Source organism: Neodiprion virginianus, chromosome 2, assembly GCF_021901495.1.
Source record: "Neodiprion virginianus isolate iyNeoVirg1 chromosome 2, iyNeoVirg1.1, whole genome shotgun sequence".
NCBI lineage: Eukaryota > Metazoa > Arthropoda > Insecta > Hymenoptera > Diprionidae > Neodiprion > Neodiprion virginianus.
In genome coordinates this window covers 13250259-13269483 of record NC_060878.1, presented here as the reverse complement: position 1 = coordinate 13269483, position 19225 = coordinate 13250259, and the positions used below count along the sequence as shown (strand labels likewise).

The following is a 19225-nucleotide window of genomic DNA, read 5'->3' as shown; positions in this document are numbered from 1 at the left end:
TTTACAGAAATATTGCATGCTAAAGTATTTTAAGACGTATTATTTTCATTCCGCAACTACTACTACTACTACTACTATTATTATTGTTGCTGTTGTTGTTGACGGTTTTTTTTTTTTTTTTTTTTGTTTTTGTTATTATTATTGTTGTTGTAAATGTATTACTACTATCATCATTATGTATTATGTACAGATAAATCAATTTCAAATATGTTAACAATATCTATAATAAACTCTTAAAATTGTATCAACGAAATACTGAAAAATTATAGTATTTACAACGGATAGAATTTTCGTAAACTTATAACTCTGACAAATTAATGCCGACTTAAAACTGATGAAATTTTCAATAAACTTTTTTCGAGGTACTTTATTGTACCAGTATTATTTGTTTTGACTATTGAGTCGTAAGGTACAGTTTGTATATCTTTCACTAAACTAGCTCTTATATTATTCCAAATATATTTCCTGTACCGCAGCGCAATACACCCAACAAATTTGCAAACTTTAGGTACATTTTTAAGGATAAGTACAGGTTATTTCGGTTATTTCAAGATTCGTTTTACAAATTTTATGATCCCTCGGTAGTCATTGTCGGAATCCAACGTATCAGCACGGCTAAGCAGCGTGGCGTCGCAACATCGACTAATCGTTTCAGTTTAATTTTGCTAATTCCAAAGTGCAAAAGATTCCGCGCATGCTGCTCTTACTTCGACGCATCGCGTTGATTGGCAGTAAATAAAAAAAAAAAAAAGATAAAAGAGAAATACTTTCAAAGTTAAATATGGCTCGTTTCGCGCGGTTCATAATTTTTCCCACGCGAAGGAGTTCGACGATTTGTTGGATTCCAACTGTACATGAAAAACCGCGACTAATCATGACTAATGTTATGTATTTTTCACTTGTGAAATAATCGATTCTCTCTTTCGTTACGTTGTCACAGATATTGAGCAATTATGTTACGTACCAATGTCAAGTTGACATTATGATTGACCGTCTAACATCATAATGACCAATTTGTTAAGCGTACGAATTGTCGAGGTATATTGCGCTAATGACCCGCATATTATTTTAAGGTACAGTTCACATATTATTCAGATTCAGAGACAGAGCGATGATTAATATATTTTACAAAACTTGCACTCTCAGCTATTGAGATATTTTATCGTCGTGAAGAATCCTTAAAGTATTGGGTGACAGGGAAAATATCAGTCTGAAACGAACGTAGCAGATGCTGCGTTATAAATGGAAATTTCATTATGAAACAAATGGTCCAGATTAGGGTTGTAAATTATAATTAGTCTAGCATGATTTATCCGCAATATTTTTGCAATTATTAACTAAGAATTTTAGATCTAAGAATTAATTTTTTTTTTTTTAATATACATTGTTTTATATAATTGAATAATTTATATTCGATATTATGAAAACTTAAGTAATGTTGCGAAACTCAATTTGTGTATTTACAAACATAACTGTAGCTAATCATATGCACATATTTGTACATGGAACATTTATCACATCAAATTTTCTTATAGAAATTCTGAAGATAAAAGAGATCTGACAAATTTTTAGCTTCTCAATCTGAAAAGTAACCGAATTATGAATTTTTCAAGTTTAACTTTTCAGGTCAAATATTTCATATTCAATAATCTTTCGATGCAAGTTGTCGGAAATAATTTTTTTTGAAGTTTCTATGCGTCTAACAACTTTGCAAGTACTCAGATTTTACTGGTAATATACAAAACCTGAAAAAAATACACAAGTCAAGTACATTTTAAGTTTAACTGGTTTCTCGAAATTTCGAACAAATAAAAGGAATTCGAAAATCCATAAAATAAAAAACTCGAGGTAGACTTAATTTGATCTTTTCTTCACTCACTTCACTTGGATTGTGTGTCACATATACGTGCACATAATCTTCATTTGTTTTGATAAAGAGATTATCTTGTGATTATTTCATAACAGTGTTTCGAGTTCATCGATGAAAGTATTTAGTCTGAAATCATTCGTTCCTATTAAGATATTCTTTAAATAATATAATTTCAATCTGTAGCTTTGTATGAAGTTGCCATGTAGGTACATATAAAAGGCTCGATAATGTGAATTTCAGTCTACCACCATTGTCAGAGAATAACAACAACGTAATAATAATAATAATCATAATACAACATAATAAATATTAAAATAAAACACTCTGGCAAGATGATTAATTCCAATGTTATATTATATACATATTATACTTTTACATACGAGATCTACTCGCGATTTTTGTATAACTCGTACATAACAACAATAGAGGTGAGGATATAGTATATGTTAGAAATTGACATCGGTGTGAGTAACAAAAAAAAAAATAAAAATAAAAATATGAAATCGGTGAAACAGTTAAGTCGGCAAGTTTGGTGAAAAAATTTATTTTGGATAGCTTTATACTGCCGACGATTGAAACTATATTACAAATTCTTAAAATTGTTATTTATAGTGCTGATTTTTCAATACATACATAAAGCTGCTGCTCAAACTCGCCAGTTAACGGCTCGGCGATAACGGGGTTCGACTTCTCGTTTAATTTGCGCAAACTCGTCGTAGTTGAGCAGATTCTCGATATCATCGTCGGCGTCTGTGACTTCTTCCGTATCCTCCGAGGAATCATCACTCCCCGCGTCATTGGTGACTGTGGGAAATTTTTGTCATCTAAAATTTGTCTTTTCAACGGTCAATTTTATTACACGTTTATTAAAGTGTTTCACGATTAAACATTTTATCGAATCTTCTACGGGCGCGTGCAAAAAACGCTTGCTTAGGGTTTAAAAAGAAGCTCGAAAGAACTGAGCACTGTAGCACCAATATTAGGTTGTGCGAAAGCGATTCTTTTAAAAAAGTGAAAAGTCGAAATTAGTACCCCCTTAACACGTATTATCGCTTTCGTATTTTACAAAAAAATGCATAATGGCACAGAAAGATTATCAAGCGGATTACAGAAAAATGCGGATATAGGCATTACGGCATTTCTTGCGATCCTTCTATAAAAGCGTTTTTGTAATGCGATTTAGACAATCTTTTTGGGCCGAAATGCATTTTTTTTTTTTTTTTTTTTGTAAAATATGAAAGAGATAAACTGATTAAAGGGGTGCCAATATCAATTTTTCACTTTTTTAAAACGATCGTTTTCGCACACCCTAAAACTAGCGCTACGGTGCTCAGTCTTTTCGAGGCTTCTTTTTGGACCAGAAGCAAGCATTTTTTGCATGTGCCATTAGGAAATACAATAATGTTTTTAGGTGTGAAAAACCCTAATATTTATATTGCCACATCAAGTAGTGACAAGCCTACAACTATTTTGCTATACTAAACTGTATTTTTCGAATTTATTATTGACATACATATTTTTATTTATAATAATTTGTGAAGACTATCGCGCACAGAGAATACTTTGGACTGTATTACTTTTTTGATGAAATGGACTGTTTATACTGCATAAGACTTTCTTTGTTATTATTAAACGATTTGCTTGTTATGACATTTAGTAAATTGGTAGTGTTGGAATATTTGAATCAGTGCAAGATTGATATAGATTTTTAGTAAGCCTCGGTTATTGGAAAGAGTTATTATTATTTTTGTATTAGTCAAAAAAGACACACGGACGATAAAAAATCGATGTTGGTAGTACAGGAAATCAAAAAAACTTCAAGAAAAAAAAAAAATTATACCGATGATTAAATAAAAATATGAGACTTTAAAATACTTCTTTATTAACAACCGTTACAAAATTCATAATTATTAAATATCGAATATCTAGAATACCTCCCTAATATAACTACACTGAAATACACTTCTTTCGTAAAATTAGCTCTAACTTTCTTTCTCTATCTATTCATTATTTTCTTTTGTATTTTGTTTTCTTTGCGTTTCATTTTTTATTTTTTATCTTTTATTTTTTATCGTTTATCGTTTATCGTTTAACGTAATGTAATGTTTTTTTTTTTTTTTTTTTTTTTAATCTGATCTCTTTCGAATAAATTTACAATCCCACGATCGACAAGTTGCAACTATGAGTAGAATTATTCGACCGAATTTTTTTCCACGATTTGATAATGGCAAATGTTTAATTTTAGCGAAAAAGCAAAATTATTTTATAATGATAATAATGATGTAAACACCTTAAGATACAACTTTCACTTCCATTTTGCAACGGACGTGCATCATTGTCAATCATAGGTGTTATTAAAAATGATAAGCCAATATAGTAAGTAGGAATAAGTGTTAATAAACGGGACATAGCGGTAGCGTAAAAAAAAAGTTTTAAGCTTTCTTACGGCTAACAAAAAACCGAATATAATATCTGTTTGTTATATATATCATGTATACGATAAGCTTCCAACACTACACTATATTATATTAATAAAAGATATACAAAGCAAAATGTTTTGTTCTTGTTATTATTGGTTTCAATTTTTTCACGGGACTAAACAAATCCCTATTGATACCGCCATTAATACGCGCGTTATAATCATAAAAAGAGTGGGAAACGACGATACATTTTAACCTGTATTGGGTTTTTACGGCAATCCGTAAAAATCTAGCAACATTTTTGAGCAGTCGATATTCAAAAACTGTTTTAGGATCATGTGGTTTACTTTCGAAATTTCTTAACTCGAGATCTGTTCCTTTAATTGTTTCGTTGGTATCCAAAATATGGAGTCGGCTAAGTAATGTAGCGCCGAAAAAACAGTCGAACGTTTGGGCCAATTCTACCAATATCAAGGCATAAAAACCTTGGTACAAGCTGTCAAGCTTCTATTTTGTCATAACAATATGATTTACCGTAAAACAAAAAGGAAAGAAACGGACTTTGAAATTTAATTACGACTGTTTCCGAGTTTTGTATACTTTCCGCCACCAGATAGCGCCTTTCGACGTCAATGCATACGTTCTGATAGATGGTGTAAAGGATGTACGAATACAAAATATGAAAAGCTGTGCATTGTAATTTTGTGATTCTGAGGGCTGTGCCTTGACACTGCAAACCCGAATTTAGCATACTGCTCATATGTCGTGATCGACAATTCTTATCAACTCACCTTATAGAGCAGACAACAGCAGAGCACCCAGAAATCTCATTGTCTCTTCCTTCCGAGCTTATTTCGACCAACAATTTCTCTATGGACTTGTTCTCGCTCTCAGTACCGCCGATCAAAGCTTCGTTAGACTTCGATTCGTTGATTTCATCACCGCTGTCTTTGTTGTTATTGCCAGTATCAATCTCCCCGGATACCGCCATCTTGTCCTTAATCAAATCGGCGCTGGAATCCTCCGATTCGACGCCAGCGAAAGACCATTCCGAGTCGATGACGGATTCGGTGCTCTCTTGAAACGGTGGCTTCGCGCTGCGTTCCGGAATGCTGTCGGCTGACACGGATAAGTTAGTCTCCTCGATGCCCGAATCGTGACTGTTCCTGTGCACGCCCTTGGATTTTTCGATGAATAAACTCGTCGGCGATTGTACAGCCTGAGAAGAATTTGATGATTTCAGTTGGTTCTTGTTCACCGTCGCGTTCGCATTCGCGTTGCAGGAATTGGACTGCCGTAATTCCGCCGAGTCGTTTGACCGATTCGCCGTGGAGAAAACTTGGTCTTCAAGCATTGCGACATCCGTGGAAATGTCAGTCATGTTGAATATCAGCTCGTCTCCGTCCGATCTGTCGAACTCTACGGAACCGTCGGCGCTCTCTTCGGTCGAACTAACTTGGTGCTTGGTAGCGTCATTTTCTACGGAACGAGAAGCCGGAATCTGTTTCAGGCGATTGACTGCGTTCAATGACTCTCGATTCAGGACGATGTCGTTGAGATTTTTTATCGCGTCGTCGTATGAGATATTGTGTACTTTGTCTTTGAATATGGTCTCTATGGTCTTTATCGTAGGGGCGGACGAGCGAAGTTTATTGTCTTCATCGTGGTGCACAATTGTACTCTCAGGATGCATAACTTCATCCCTACGGCAAGCATTCGCATTTCTCGTTTCCCCCGAACCGTTCGCACGTGTATTGTGTAAAATAGACGTATTTTTTAGAGGTTCTTCGCTACCCGTATTTGTATCGTGATCAGTGTAAATCGCGTTAGCAATTTGATTCTCTAGCAGATTAATGTTCACGCGATGATCGTCTTTCGGTTCTTCAATTTTGCTACTCTTACTATAACTACTATCATTATTTTTACATATATTCAGCGCAATTTCCTCATCATCAGCGTCGCTGCCGAGTGTCGGAGAAATGTTTTGTGTGGGTGGGTGCTCAGAGGGTGGCGATGTTTGGGTTTGCGCTTGTAAGTTACCATCATCATCATCATGATCAAGGACATCCGACGTGCCTAAATTAACTACACTAACTACATTCTGTTTATCACATATTATATTATTATGAGGTGAAGAAGAAGAAGAATTTCTATCACTAGTCAGGTTAATACTGTCTGTCGTGCTGCTATCACATATTATTTTCTCTAAAACCTTGGCGTTATCTGCCGGCTCTGCCTTAACGCCCCCTGGCTCTACTTCAATTCCACTTATGTCTAGGACTGAATACTCAGGTATATCTTTTAGCTTAGGTACACAAATAGTCAGTTTGTTATCCAGCATAATGTTCACTGGTACACTATTTACAATATTAATCCCATTAGTGTCTAAAATTGTTGTTGTTGTTATTGTTGTCATTGTATTTGGCTCAACAGCAAGATCTTTCAATAATCCTAAATCGTCACTTCTATTTATATTGTTAATTACTTTTGATTGCACAATTTCAGGTAACGGCTGTTCACTTATCCTATTCAATGTCTCGTTGTCTTCGGACCTGCACTTGGGCATTGGCATTATTGTATTACTAAACGAATTATCTTGAAAATCAATCGAAGGTACTTGTTGCGCCAATCGTTCAGGATTTTCGACACCCCTGCCTATAGTCGTGATATCGTTTTTGCTCCCGTCCTTTTCGTGCTTCTCCACGGGATTAGACGGCGCGAAAACGCTCGTCAATGCCTGGAGACTGGAGAGTTGAGGGACGCTGGACGATTTTACTGGGTCCAATTTTGACGCAGGCTGTTGGGCGTCGGAAACCGATCTCTGCAGAGGCGGCTGCGGCGAGCATTCTCTACTACCTCTTCCGTCCCGCAAATACTGGTGGAATTTATCGCCGAGCGCCATCACTGTGTTCACCTTGTTCTGTAACGGATTCTTGATCTCAAGCTTGTCCGCAACGTTCGCCGAACTTGAGAACAAACTTCCCGGGTGTTGGAATAATCCCAACAATTTTTCCAGACTGGACGGCGGCTTTTGAACGCACGAACTTTTTGTAGACCGTGAAAAGGTAACGTTGTTCTCATTTTTCGACGAAATGGATTTGTCCTCGTCGAGTTCGTTATGACCATCGTTATCCTTTACCGCACTTTTGACCTCAGCCAAGACACACGCGTCACTTTCGTTTTTGCATCTCGGCGTCATGGAAATGTCCGAAAGATTTGAATCGGTGCAGTCTGGATGTTCCTTGTCGTGAATGATATCCTTAACGACGCACCGCATCTCTCCAGTTTTTTGAATTTTAACAGTTATCTCGCTGAGATTTTCGGGATTTGAATCATCAGACGTGGGACTGACACTGGAACCGGCATGCAGATCAGGTTTGTTCTTAGTATCAATTGGGTTATTCGTATTAGTTTCTGGGTCTGTTTTAAACACGTCATCGTCGCTGTCCTGGGAATTGGCTCGGACGCCGGTTTCGACTCTGAACTGAAAGCCGACCGTAACGTTGGTGTTAGTTGAGGTGATCACGGATTTGGGCGCAGCGGGCTTGGAATTTGCCATTTCGACGACCGTCACGCGAAAACGTGAGGCACCGGGCGTCGCGGGGGGGAAGAAACAGGTCGGCGAGGAGCTTCGGGACGATGGCGGATTCACGGGGGAAGAGGACGCCGAAGAGTTCGTGGAGCTCAGCGAACTCTCCGATACCCTCGAGACCACGAAACGGCCCCGGGACGGACTGGGAATGGGACTCGCTACCGGAGAAGGAATCGGACTCGGTGCGGGTGAGCGGAGACGGCCGCCGCTGGTGCGTTTTGGCTCTAGCAAGGTTCGACCAGGCCCGGATCCGTCGGAGAATATCGGGGGAGGTGACCGCGGCAGGGTCTGACATGTCAGCGAGATCTTACGAGAGCTCATGCTAGACAGCCGGCCACGGTGTTCGGGGCTTTCTGACTCCTCGATACTGCCCTCCATTAACCGAGGCTCCTCGTTATGCGTGCAGTAGTCACGAATCTCAGTCACCAGTGCAAGATATTGTTCCACCGTTCCGTCCTGGGGAGAAAAAATTTGTTTTATCCACAAATTACAGCCAAAAACAGTATTCTAGACGGTGGTAAAAATGTAGAAATAGAATGCGCGTGAAAGGGTTGCAATATCAAATTTCCAAAGACGCAAAAATATATTTCATGGAATATCAAAATGTAGAAAGTCGAAATATATATAAAAGTCAGAATGTAGAAGACTTTAACTATAGGAGGCCAAAACGTGTGGATCCTCACAAAGAATGAGAAAATTGCAATTAGTCAAAGCACTTATAGAATCGTCGGGATTATCGAAGGAATTCTATCGACTCTGTATTTTATTTAGCTTTCTAGGTATGTACTTTACTTTGTCGCGCTTTGATTTTTATATATATTATTGCAAATGACTACATTTTAAAATTACGTAACACAGTTTTGCCTTTTTGAAATTTCGATATTGTTACCATTTTAATCTCTAATCTTTTGACATTTTGACTCCTATCCGACAATCCTATTAATTAAGGTAGTTTAGATACGAGACCGGAAAAAGCAGAAAAAATTTACACTTCGTTACATCAAAATTCGCGTGTGTGTTCTTATACATGAAAAATTTCAGTCCAGTTGACCGATCTAATGAGAAAGACGAGTAAGCAAGGTCAGATTTTTAATACTAGCTCTTACGAGTGAACTGCTATTCGAAACTTTTTTCTACGAAATAAACACGCCTCTAAGTGACACATTTTGTCAAAAAGCAAACAGTGTTCCGCAGTTTCTGATGATTCCAAATATTACAACAAACTATCAGCCCACCCACTTTATTAAAGGGATATGCTTGATTCAAAGTCATATTTCTATGCTGAAGAGGCTGGAGTATACAAAATTCAAATCCTTCGAAAGTTTACTTTACAGACGCTAATTGAAACAGTGTCTTAAAATGTGCGCGAAGCTTCGCAAAACGACAATAGAGTGCAAAAGAGAAAGACCAGTTCGTAGTTTCACACATAAACTTACCAATTTCTTTCGCGGCTCATCGTCCAAGTCGATCTGAGTTACACTTTTATTTTTCTTCAAAGCAAACGCAAGCGCCATTAGTCCAGCGATTTGCAAATGATTATCTCGTAAATCGATTCTCTGTAACACAAGTTTTATGAAACTATAAAAAATTCACCATATAATCCATCAAATCAGGGGTCAGCTGAGTCAAAAGGTTAAAGAATTCGACTTTTGGATTTTGACATTTCTTGTTAAAGCATAAAATTCGGAGAATATCCCATGAAAATTTCAGTATATCAGTCGTGAAATTTGAAACATGTTTTTCAAATCGCAGTTTGCAAATATCTTGGAAACCACTGCATCGATTTACTTTAAATTTTGCAGGCGTGTAGAAGATTAAGAAACATCAATTTTTGAACGAACGATTTTTTTCGATGCACAGATTCTTTTCGATTGACTAAGACCAGGTTTTATTTTGCCGAAAATCGAAACGTCAACACGGAGCATCCCCCATTTTGTCCCAAATCAACATTTTGAAAAAATAATCGTTCAAGGTGTACACAATTCAATACGAAAAATATAATCTTTTTCGATACTTTTTGAAATCAGTGGACACTGCGAAACATCTTTTTCAGAGAATCTCCGAGAGAATGACCATATCATGTTCATTAAAATATACGTGTTTAAATACATGGATATGTTCCGAGAAATATCTTACAGTTGAAAAAAAAATTCCCGAAAATCACATTTTTGCGGTTATCTGCCTGAGCACGACCCCTTGACGGAAAGGATTGACTTTTTTCACACAAGTATAAGAATATTTATGTCTAAGCGAACGTATTGCCGATTTTCCGAAACAGCTAACGAACCTGTATGACGTGATTCACGGAGATGATTTCCGACAAGATGACACCAGCCTCGCAGGTAAGATGAGTGGATTGCATGCCCAATCTCAGAAGAGTGCGATTCTGTTGTAACGAGTCCTTAATTATATGCAGGAATTCGTTGGTCAGCATGTTTTGTCCGATGTTCAACATTTCCAGCGTTCTGGACCGCGACTGAGTGAGGAAATGACACTTTTAGATTTCTAACGTGTCACGGAAAGAACAGTGAAAGTGGTCGATTGAAAATAGGAGTGTACTCACGATTGCTCTACTAATATGCTGCGAACCGTTTCTGGTTATGTGATTATTCCAGAGTACCAAAATGCCCAATCCTTTTCCATCCTTGTCGTCGAGCCGCTGTTCGACTAGACCATCGGAAATGTGGCCCAAACCGCCATCTTGGATGTTGTTATTGCTGGTGGGACAGTAACGCAAAATTACAGAAACAGTGTCGAGAAAATATTTTGTGCAATTTATTAAAGTCCGAACCCGCATGAATTAACGTTAAAGTTCTCCGGTGAATCAAGTGTACGGAAATATGAAGTATGGCCGTTTGTGATAATGCAAGAAATTTAAATTGTCACAAACTCCTAAGTATTTACCAACCGTCACTCGCACTTTCGTATCTAAAAACAATGCACACCTAACGTCCAACAGTTGTAAGTGATTATTGGTCCTCAGGAGTGATCCTAGCTGCATCGCGTCTTGTGGTTCAAGATCATTATCAGCCAAGTACAATTCCTTCAATCCAGTATTTAGTTTTAGCGCTGCAACTGCCGAAACAAAAATATAAATGTATTACGACAGCATATTTTCGGCGGTGAAATAAACATTTTATTTCATATTGATATCGACAAATTGTTTTTGAAACAAAATACAGACGTGGCAATAATAATTTAAATAAATACCTAAAATGCATATCGGTCGGCCCGAAAGCGCACAATTTTCCAATTTGAGAACTTGCAGGTGCGAAGCAATCCTTAAAGCTCTACTTAGTATGGGCATGTAGTGTTCGTGCAGAACAACATTTTTGGCTTCCAGCTGTTCAAGACATTGGGTCTAAACACGGAAAGAGTAAAACGATGTCAGTTTTGCCAGAGGAAATATCTGGCAGTTGGTTTCGAAATATTCTTCGACTTGAATTCATTATTACTAAACTTTATAAATACTACTTATGGTTTATTAAACAACATACTTTTTTGATCATATGCGAACAAGCTTGCCAGCCACGCGTACTTATATACCTATTAGACGAAATGTTCAGTTGGACTGCCGATTCGTAGTATTCCATCATATCAAACAATGCTACGGCGCTCTGAAATAAAAGGTACAAATTAAGTCTGATATATAGCAAAAACGAAAAAAAATTTTGTTTGTCCTTGTTCAATTTCACTTTACCTCATCCTCCAACGATGTCGCCTCCAAATTTATATTCTTAAACTGGATCCTTTTCAAAATCTCTTCCAATGATTCGCATTGGTTTTGTTCAAGTTTCTGTCCACGTAAACACAACGTTTCACAACGATCGTTTGTGATATCCAGCTTCTGTTCCCAAAAACGATAATAATTATTGCATAAATTCCAGGCTCCCGGATCATGGATTCTACTAATACTTCTAGGGGTGTTTCTTTGCCTCAAAATATGAAGCTCCTGATGCATAGTTTCATCTAATGGACCTTCCTTTGCTCGGTCGAAAATTCGTAGTTATTTCACTATTACTCTGAAATAATATACCTGTTTGTACTTGATTCCGTGAAATCCTACGGAATACTCCATCCATAGAGGACTATCAAAATTAGTATTTAACGCAAACACCATAACAGGTTTAATTTTCTATGCCATTTCACTCATCAAACTGCTAATATAATCAATTACAAGCGGAGTGAGGAAAGGCTTATTAGATGAAACTACGTATTTTCAGCCTAGGAAACTACCCTAAAAATTTGTGCAGAATCAAAAATCCAGAGGTTCGATACTCTCGCCTTGAGAGTCGAATTGTATTTCGAGGTTTAGTAAGACTCGCTTATTGTAATACAAAATATGTTAGACGTAACGTATAATTATTGAATATATGGTTTCTGTTGAGTATAGTATTACCTCTAGCTGCGCTAAAACACTTTCCAGCGGATTCGTATTATGCCGTAAACATGACTTCCTATATGTTGATATCAAGTCCTCGCGGTTCACATTTTCAGCTGTAAACAATTATTATGCATGTCTCATTCAAATATACAAACGTCCTAATTTGTTATGTTCTTCGTATGTTTTCTTACTTTCAGGTTTTCTAATTTGGGCAGTTTTTTGTTTTTTTTTTTTCCTAAATAATAGAATATTGGAAAAATTCAATGACATTGATAGCATTACAATTTACATACATTTTACACCCATACATAATGATTCGCACACCGTGAGGATCTCTCGAAGCAGGTCTTTCGTACCAAAATATAGATGTGAAATAATTTTTTTCCCTCCAAAAGTGAGACTGAATTATAAGTGTGAAATACCAGATTCAAGAAACCCTCTACTTTTATGGAATTGATGTCATAAAACTTAATTAATGATGGAATAAGTCAAAGGATTAGTGGGATGATTATTAAAACACAATATGAATCTGTAATTAAAAATTATGTATTTTAATCCATTCATCGTACACTGTACACTTTTATTATGCTTATTTTGTGTTCTCTTGTCTTTAGCCATTTGCATTTTTATTCTTTTCTACGTATATAATTACACGAATTTGATCTGGTGGCCAATTAATCAATGTGCTTACGAACTTCTATTCATATGTCCTTCGACTAGGATTATTGTCATCATTATTATTATTGTTGTTGTTGTTGTTGTCATTATTATATTGAGCCAGCGTTGGAGATAATTCACTTACTATAGTTGATATCACATTAAAATGAAATTGATGAGGTAAAGGATTGTTTTTAAACTATGCGCTATAAGATTAATATAGTAGGATGTAAAATATATTGAACGTGTTAACTCAATTCAACTCAAGTTCATAAAAATAATTCGACTTTATTTACGGAGCATTACATGTACGAATATTTCAATTTAGAGATGAATGCAAGCCGGTCTTGATTAGCTCAATCATATTGCACAAATACTGTTGGAGATGAATCAACGTGATACGCCGGTTCTTGTACAACTGCTTTAGAACTTTTATATCTTCCTGCGCCGATTGCGTACATAGATGATTTACAATTATTTATATCTATATATTCTGTCGGAACCACCAGAAGCGTTATCCGCAGAATGGTTCAAATCAGACTGTTAAGATCTGAAAAATATACAGTACATTTTCTTTCAAGTTCAAAGATTCAAATATAAAAATATTATTAAAGTTGGTGTCTTGAAGCAGTTACACATTGCAAAGAAGCATAAAATAAAGAAAGAAAATGAATGATTAAATTAATCAATAACAACCCTGTTTGTTTGTTGTTATTCTCCGATACTCGAATAATGTATGCATTCATTTAGTACTATATCAGTCAAATTACCGATCATAGATAAGAGAGGTCGAACATGTTTACCAAACTCGGCAGGGAACAGCTGTGCTTATTGCTAGAGAGAAAATCTCCTCAGTTTTTTAATTCAATAAAATTACTCGCTCTCCTTCTCTCAGCAACGCGTTTAATATCTCTTCATCTCCTCAACCATCTTTCCAAGAGTGTCTTGTGTAACAATTTCCCATTGAAAGAGATAGCCGATATCGATTGCATTATACTTTTGTCGTCGCAATTGTTACATCATGAAAATCATGTAATATACATTGTAAATCGATGTAAGAATAGAATTCCAAGATGTGTGGCGAGTATATTTGGAAATTACAACATTTCTTCTCACTTGATTCATAGTGCGAAAACAAGTTTATATTATAAATGTAATGATTTCTTTCCTACTGAACAGTGAATCGTTAAATTTTTCAACGCAAATCCATGCCAAAGATACGTCATTTTTTTAAACTAGAGTTGACAATATACCATAAAAATAGTTGAAAAAGTCTTCTTCAATTCAAATAAATCTTTCCTTACATTAATATTACTACTTACAGCTATACAGCTTCGAAAAATCACAGATCAATCCTAGAAATAAGGCATGAAATTTGACCAGACTGATCAGTTCTAGACCAACTGAATTTAAAAAGTATTAGATTATTTGAAACTGTTTCCTATGATAAATAAATAAATAAATAAATACATATATACATGTATACGTATATATATGTTTATACATTCCCAAATATATGTATTTGAATTTTTTCAAGCTTACGAATAACTTTTTTCATTATCAGTACAATTAGGATACTTTTATTAATTATTCAATTTCTGAACAACAGGTCGAATGGGATAGAATATTGTAACAAGACTATCGAAATGCTACGAAGTCGGATTTTGTAACTTTGGACCGTGCAGTTGTCAAGATACATTCTGATTATCATTATCAGCGAGAACGAGCAGTGACCTTTTTTGTGAGAAAAATATATATGTATACATAGAACTGCAAGAAACTCGGTGCAACTAGATATGAATTTTTCGAATTGTGTTTAAAACAAATTCCAATTATCGAACGGAACTCTTTTTTCAAAATTCTTCCAGATACCTACTAAAATTTATTACGTGGTGTAAAAGTAATTTTCGAAAATTTACATGTATTTCTTGATCAAGAAATGCAAACAGTCTTACAGTACGTCGAAAATGTTCGGTGCCGTCACTTTCACACCCACGTACTAATATTGTTCCACTCAACGAATCCGATAAATTGGTAACTTATGAATAATTCGTAGCTTATTCATTACTTCCTTGTGCTTCTTCGCAATGTCAGACGTTCAATCGCACATTTAAGATATCGATATTTACTTCGCATAGTCATTAAAGTATCACAATTTGGTTTAAATTATAGAAGATCCTAGCCAGTTAGTTTGAACTATAAATTATAAATACATTGCAAAGAAATTGAAATATCTATCTTTAGTCATACCTTCAATTGACAAATGTTTCTGATCAGATTAGGGACAACCTAACTCTCTGATAGCTTATCGATAACAATACTATTGAATTTGTTTTTTGAAAAGTTCAAACTGGCTTTTAATAAACAGGTAAAAAACAAACTCGTATAAGCACATAAAACGAAAAATCACTTTTGGCAAGATCACAACGAGACTATAAATAAACTTTACAGTGAGTCACACATTTACTGTACAAGCAACTTACACAAACACGTTATTTTTACCCAATTTTGTGAGCTTCTTATACCGATCGTCACATTTAATTGTGCAGTCGTTCGCTCTTTTTTCAATTTTGGATTTGAATTGTTTTCGCAAACCTGCAAATCCGCATATCGAACACAATTATTTTTCTTCGAAATCGGATGCCACTTGTATTTATATTACGTGAAAAGAAATTGTGCAAACGCAACGACTTGATTCAAGTTGCGCAATAGCGATTTTTTCAAAATTTTCCCTATGTGTTAACCTAACAAATTTCACACGAATTGATTTACTAAGTTGAAGTTTAAATCATCAAACAAGTTTTTTCACATAAAATAAAAAATAACGATTTTCGCAACTGCAAGACTTTTATATATGGATTTTAGCTACCAGAAGAGTAATTTACCCGATCCAAATCCTTGTTAATAGTTTATTGAATTTCTGAAAGTCGTAAGATTGCGCAATAACAATTTTTTCAACAAAAATTTCATCACGTCAACCTGGAAATTTAGAAATTTATGCCTGAATCGCTGACAAAAAACGCCATACTTTACAATTGTTAAGTAGGTATGTTTTTTTTGTATAAATCAAGTTCTTAATATATTTAACAATTCTGAAATTTGCACAATACTGATTACAAGAATTTTTTTCCGTCACGTTAACGTTATAAACTTCAACGCCATCAAAATTCGTTTACATTTTAGGAACCAATTTTTTCTAGAAACTTGATGTCAGTGCCAAGTTTAATATTTGACGAGGCTTGATCGATCGAAGTTCTTTACAAGAGCATAAAATAGATGCAATTTGAATAGTGTACAAAATAACTGCGTAATGTATTTATGTAAACATGACAACTACTTTAAATGTGTAACTTGGACATAAGTCTGAACATGCATATATTATAAAACATTGTTCAATAAAATCATCACAAGTTAGAACATGTATCAATTTATGACAAATTGTGAAGCATCATGCGAACAGATAAATGTTCAAAGGCCTTGTCTAATAAATAATGGTTGCAACATGCACTGACCACCACCGACGCAGTGTCGACTTATAATTAGTATACAATTTTGATTGTGAAATCTCAGACATTCCTCGAGCAAGTACGAGCTATAAAAAAGCTTGTTAGTTGACTGACACAGTGTGAGTGAAATGAATTTTTCTTTAATACAGTCGTCGATGATTTGATGCGACAGAAAAAAATGGTAATAATGCTCGAAACAGATTCGAATTAGAACACATCGGTGCAGCGGAGACAGGTATATTTCAAACTTCTTCAAAAGTGGCCTCGTCGCTCGGAATTTGGTCGAAAATGTGTAGGTAGGTACACCTATTTCACACTACATTTATCAAAGACTTAAAAAGACATAAATTAAAACTTACAATACTGGGAGTTACATTAACTATATTATTAAAATTATTTCATAGGTGAATCTAACACACATTTGTTCATCTGGCGTGATGGATGAGTTTGAATGGCGGATGAAGAAAATCTTTATATGTCGTACGCAGAGCCATTCCGGCCACCTTGCAATGTCACAATCGAAATCAAATGTCACATCGCATAAATAGGCTGCAGCCTTGCCAAATGGGTTTCTAATGTAACACAGCTAATCGTTTGGCTATGGTAATCTTTCAGCAGCTAAAATCGCTATTGAAGAAATTTCCAACTCCTGTCGATTTGAATAGAACCAAATTTTCTGCTATGCTATACACATAATAATGACAAATAATTTTACTTACAACGATAAAATGATCGATTGATGATGCAATAATAACAATTACCACTAGTGAGTAAATTATACGCTCTTTCAAAGTGGAAACATTTTCTATCCCACCACACAATTTAAACTGCATGTACATTATTCATTTGCTAAGATTGATTTGGAAATATACTAGTCATCCTCGTGACGATAAGCGTAGTTACTTTTAGATGCGTGTCTTGAAACAATAGCGTACTAAAAAACTTTTAAGTTACAAAAGGATGTCCCTGCTTGGAAAAGTTTAATAGCATTCGATAGACCACAATTAGGTATTAGAGAATATCGCAGAAGAGGATTCAAAAACAGGATACAAAGCGATGTCTGTATCGGATTTCTGATTTCTATTTTGCAATATTCTATTCGAATCAATCATGCCCTATCAAACTTTCCTTTCAACTGGGAGTCGAAAGAAGGTTTGTTATTAATTTTTGACCAGTGACACGGTTCGAACTGGCAATATCAGGGGATACCTGGACGAAGGTGTGAAGTAACGATTGTCACTTACCGCACTCCCAGGGATTGGCTGGCTCGAGGTATCCTGTAACGAGGTGCGTATCGTTGGAGGGAAAGCTCACCCTTCTCGGTGGCCATTTCCGGCGACCAGCTAAACCACCACCGAATCTCCGCCCTTCGGCAGAGTTCCCAGATCTCGTCCTCCGTTTCGGTTCAGCGTCGATAGACGAGGCGGAGGAATCGGGTGGATGCAGCGGGGTTTGACCAGAATCGGCCAAGGTCGGCGACGGCGGGGATTCGCAAATTTGCGCGGTCGAATTGCTGCCTCCCTGATCCATATTATCGGTGATAGAAGACACACATGGCTTTCATTCCGGCCGTAAACTCGCGTCAACACCGTGATTACATTCGTCGACTCGATCCGACGGGGCACCAACAATTGTAAAACGGAAAGCCAATTACCCAACAGCTCGAGCAACTCGTCAAAGCGCCCAACACAATCGCTGATCACTTCTCGGCCGCCATCTTTGTTGCCGTCCCGACGACAGAGGCGACGACTCAAATCATCTGTTTGACTTTCTTCCACCAAAGGCAGCTGCCTCCCAGCCGTCTCTTATGTAATTTCGGAAGTTGTGCAGTCGCTCCGAGCCGATCCGAGATTATTAGCCAGCAGACTTCTTCTCGTCTCGTCAGCGAAAAATCAATCTCGGAACGACCCCGATTATCGCCTAATTTTTTCATCCTGATGTATACTAATTCTATAACTAGACGATCATTGATCAGCCTCCAAATTGCAGGATTTCCCCGTCGAATTTCTTCTCTCGCGTCACCCTAAACTCCGCGTCAATCGAGTTTAAGGCTCTTGATGAGAAGTATTTGGGTATATTTATGCAGCTGGATAGTATTGCACCTTCACTGATATCATCGTTGAAATTTAGGAGCATTAATTCTGGACGCACTAATGTCATTGCAAATGATTAATCCCATCTACAAACTTTAATAGTTCCTACAAGTACCTGATCCACGGAGAATGATTTCGAAGAAAAAACAACGGCAATTTAGCCAAATATTAAGAGATTACTGAACATCCGAATGACTTATTCTTCGTAATGGACTGATTTGCTGTGCCTACTAAAAGTTGGTTGTTTTCTTGCATGGGCGTCAACGTTGTAAATGCGATATTCATGCTTTTTAAGATCTTGTTTTATTGTATCTGTTTTTGACGTTGACCAAAGCCCTTGGAAGATAGTCATAATTAAATATAATAAACGCTGTCATGACTGCATAGCTTGCATGTTCCATTTCATTCACTGCCAATTGAACTGTTTTAAGTGATGCCATTGTGATGTGACATGCTGTATCGATTTATAAAGCATCGATCACTTTCGCGTACAATTAATCGATTCTTACGCTGACCTCAAAATTTCGATTATCGGGATTTGTTAAATATTAATTTTAAGTTACGAGACTTTCAGCAAAAATCAAATTATTAGTTAGCGTGAATTGGCATGGTTGAATGTCAGTCAAAAAATGTTCATTCGCTAATTCGCTCGTAACGTGTTTTGTTCCTGTCAGTTCTCTTAAAGCAGGTAAATAGAACTAGA

General features: G+C 36.2%; 1 protein-coding gene and 1 long non-coding RNA gene across 2 annotated transcripts; one reads left to right on the top strand and one right to left on the bottom strand.

Annotated features, from left to right (window-relative positions):
- Positions 1-2534: 2534 nt before the first annotated feature.
- Positions 2535-18931, bottom strand: LOC124299319 (uncharacterized). The gene is made up of 11 exons (XM_046752461.1): positions 17674-18931; positions 12282-12379; positions 11583-11729; positions 11380-11499; positions 11093-11243; positions 10828-10957; positions 10446-10599; positions 10170-10358; positions 9319-9438; positions 5082-8338; positions 2535-2674 (listed from the first exon to the last, which is right to left on the bottom strand). Exons 1-11 carry the CDS (start codon positions 17957-17959, stop codon positions 2665-2667), a joined length of 4662 nt encoding a protein of 1553 aa, XP_046608417.1. The 5' UTR covers positions 17960-18931; the 3' UTR covers positions 2535-2664.
- On the top strand, positions 16454-17353 carry LOC124299322 (uncharacterized). Its single transcript, XR_006906980.1, has 2 exons — positions 16454-16725; positions 16834-17353. It is a non-coding gene; the product is annotated as an uncharacterized LOC124299322 (long non-coding RNA).
- Positions 18932-19225: the final 294 nt, after the last annotated feature.

Coding starts and splice junctions, on each gene's coding strand:
- LOC124299319 (XM_046752461.1), bottom strand. CDS start 17,959: ATGGATCAGGGAGGCAGCAATTCGACCGCGCAAATTTGCGAATCCCCG. Junction 12,380..17,673: donor AGCCAATCCCTGGGAGTGCG/GTAAGTGACAAT, acceptor AATTGTTTACAG/CTGAAAATGTGAACCGCGAG. Junction 9,439..10,169: donor CCGTGAATCACGTCATACAG/GTTCGTTAGCTG, acceptor CTTGTGTTACAG/AGAATCGATTTACGAGATAA.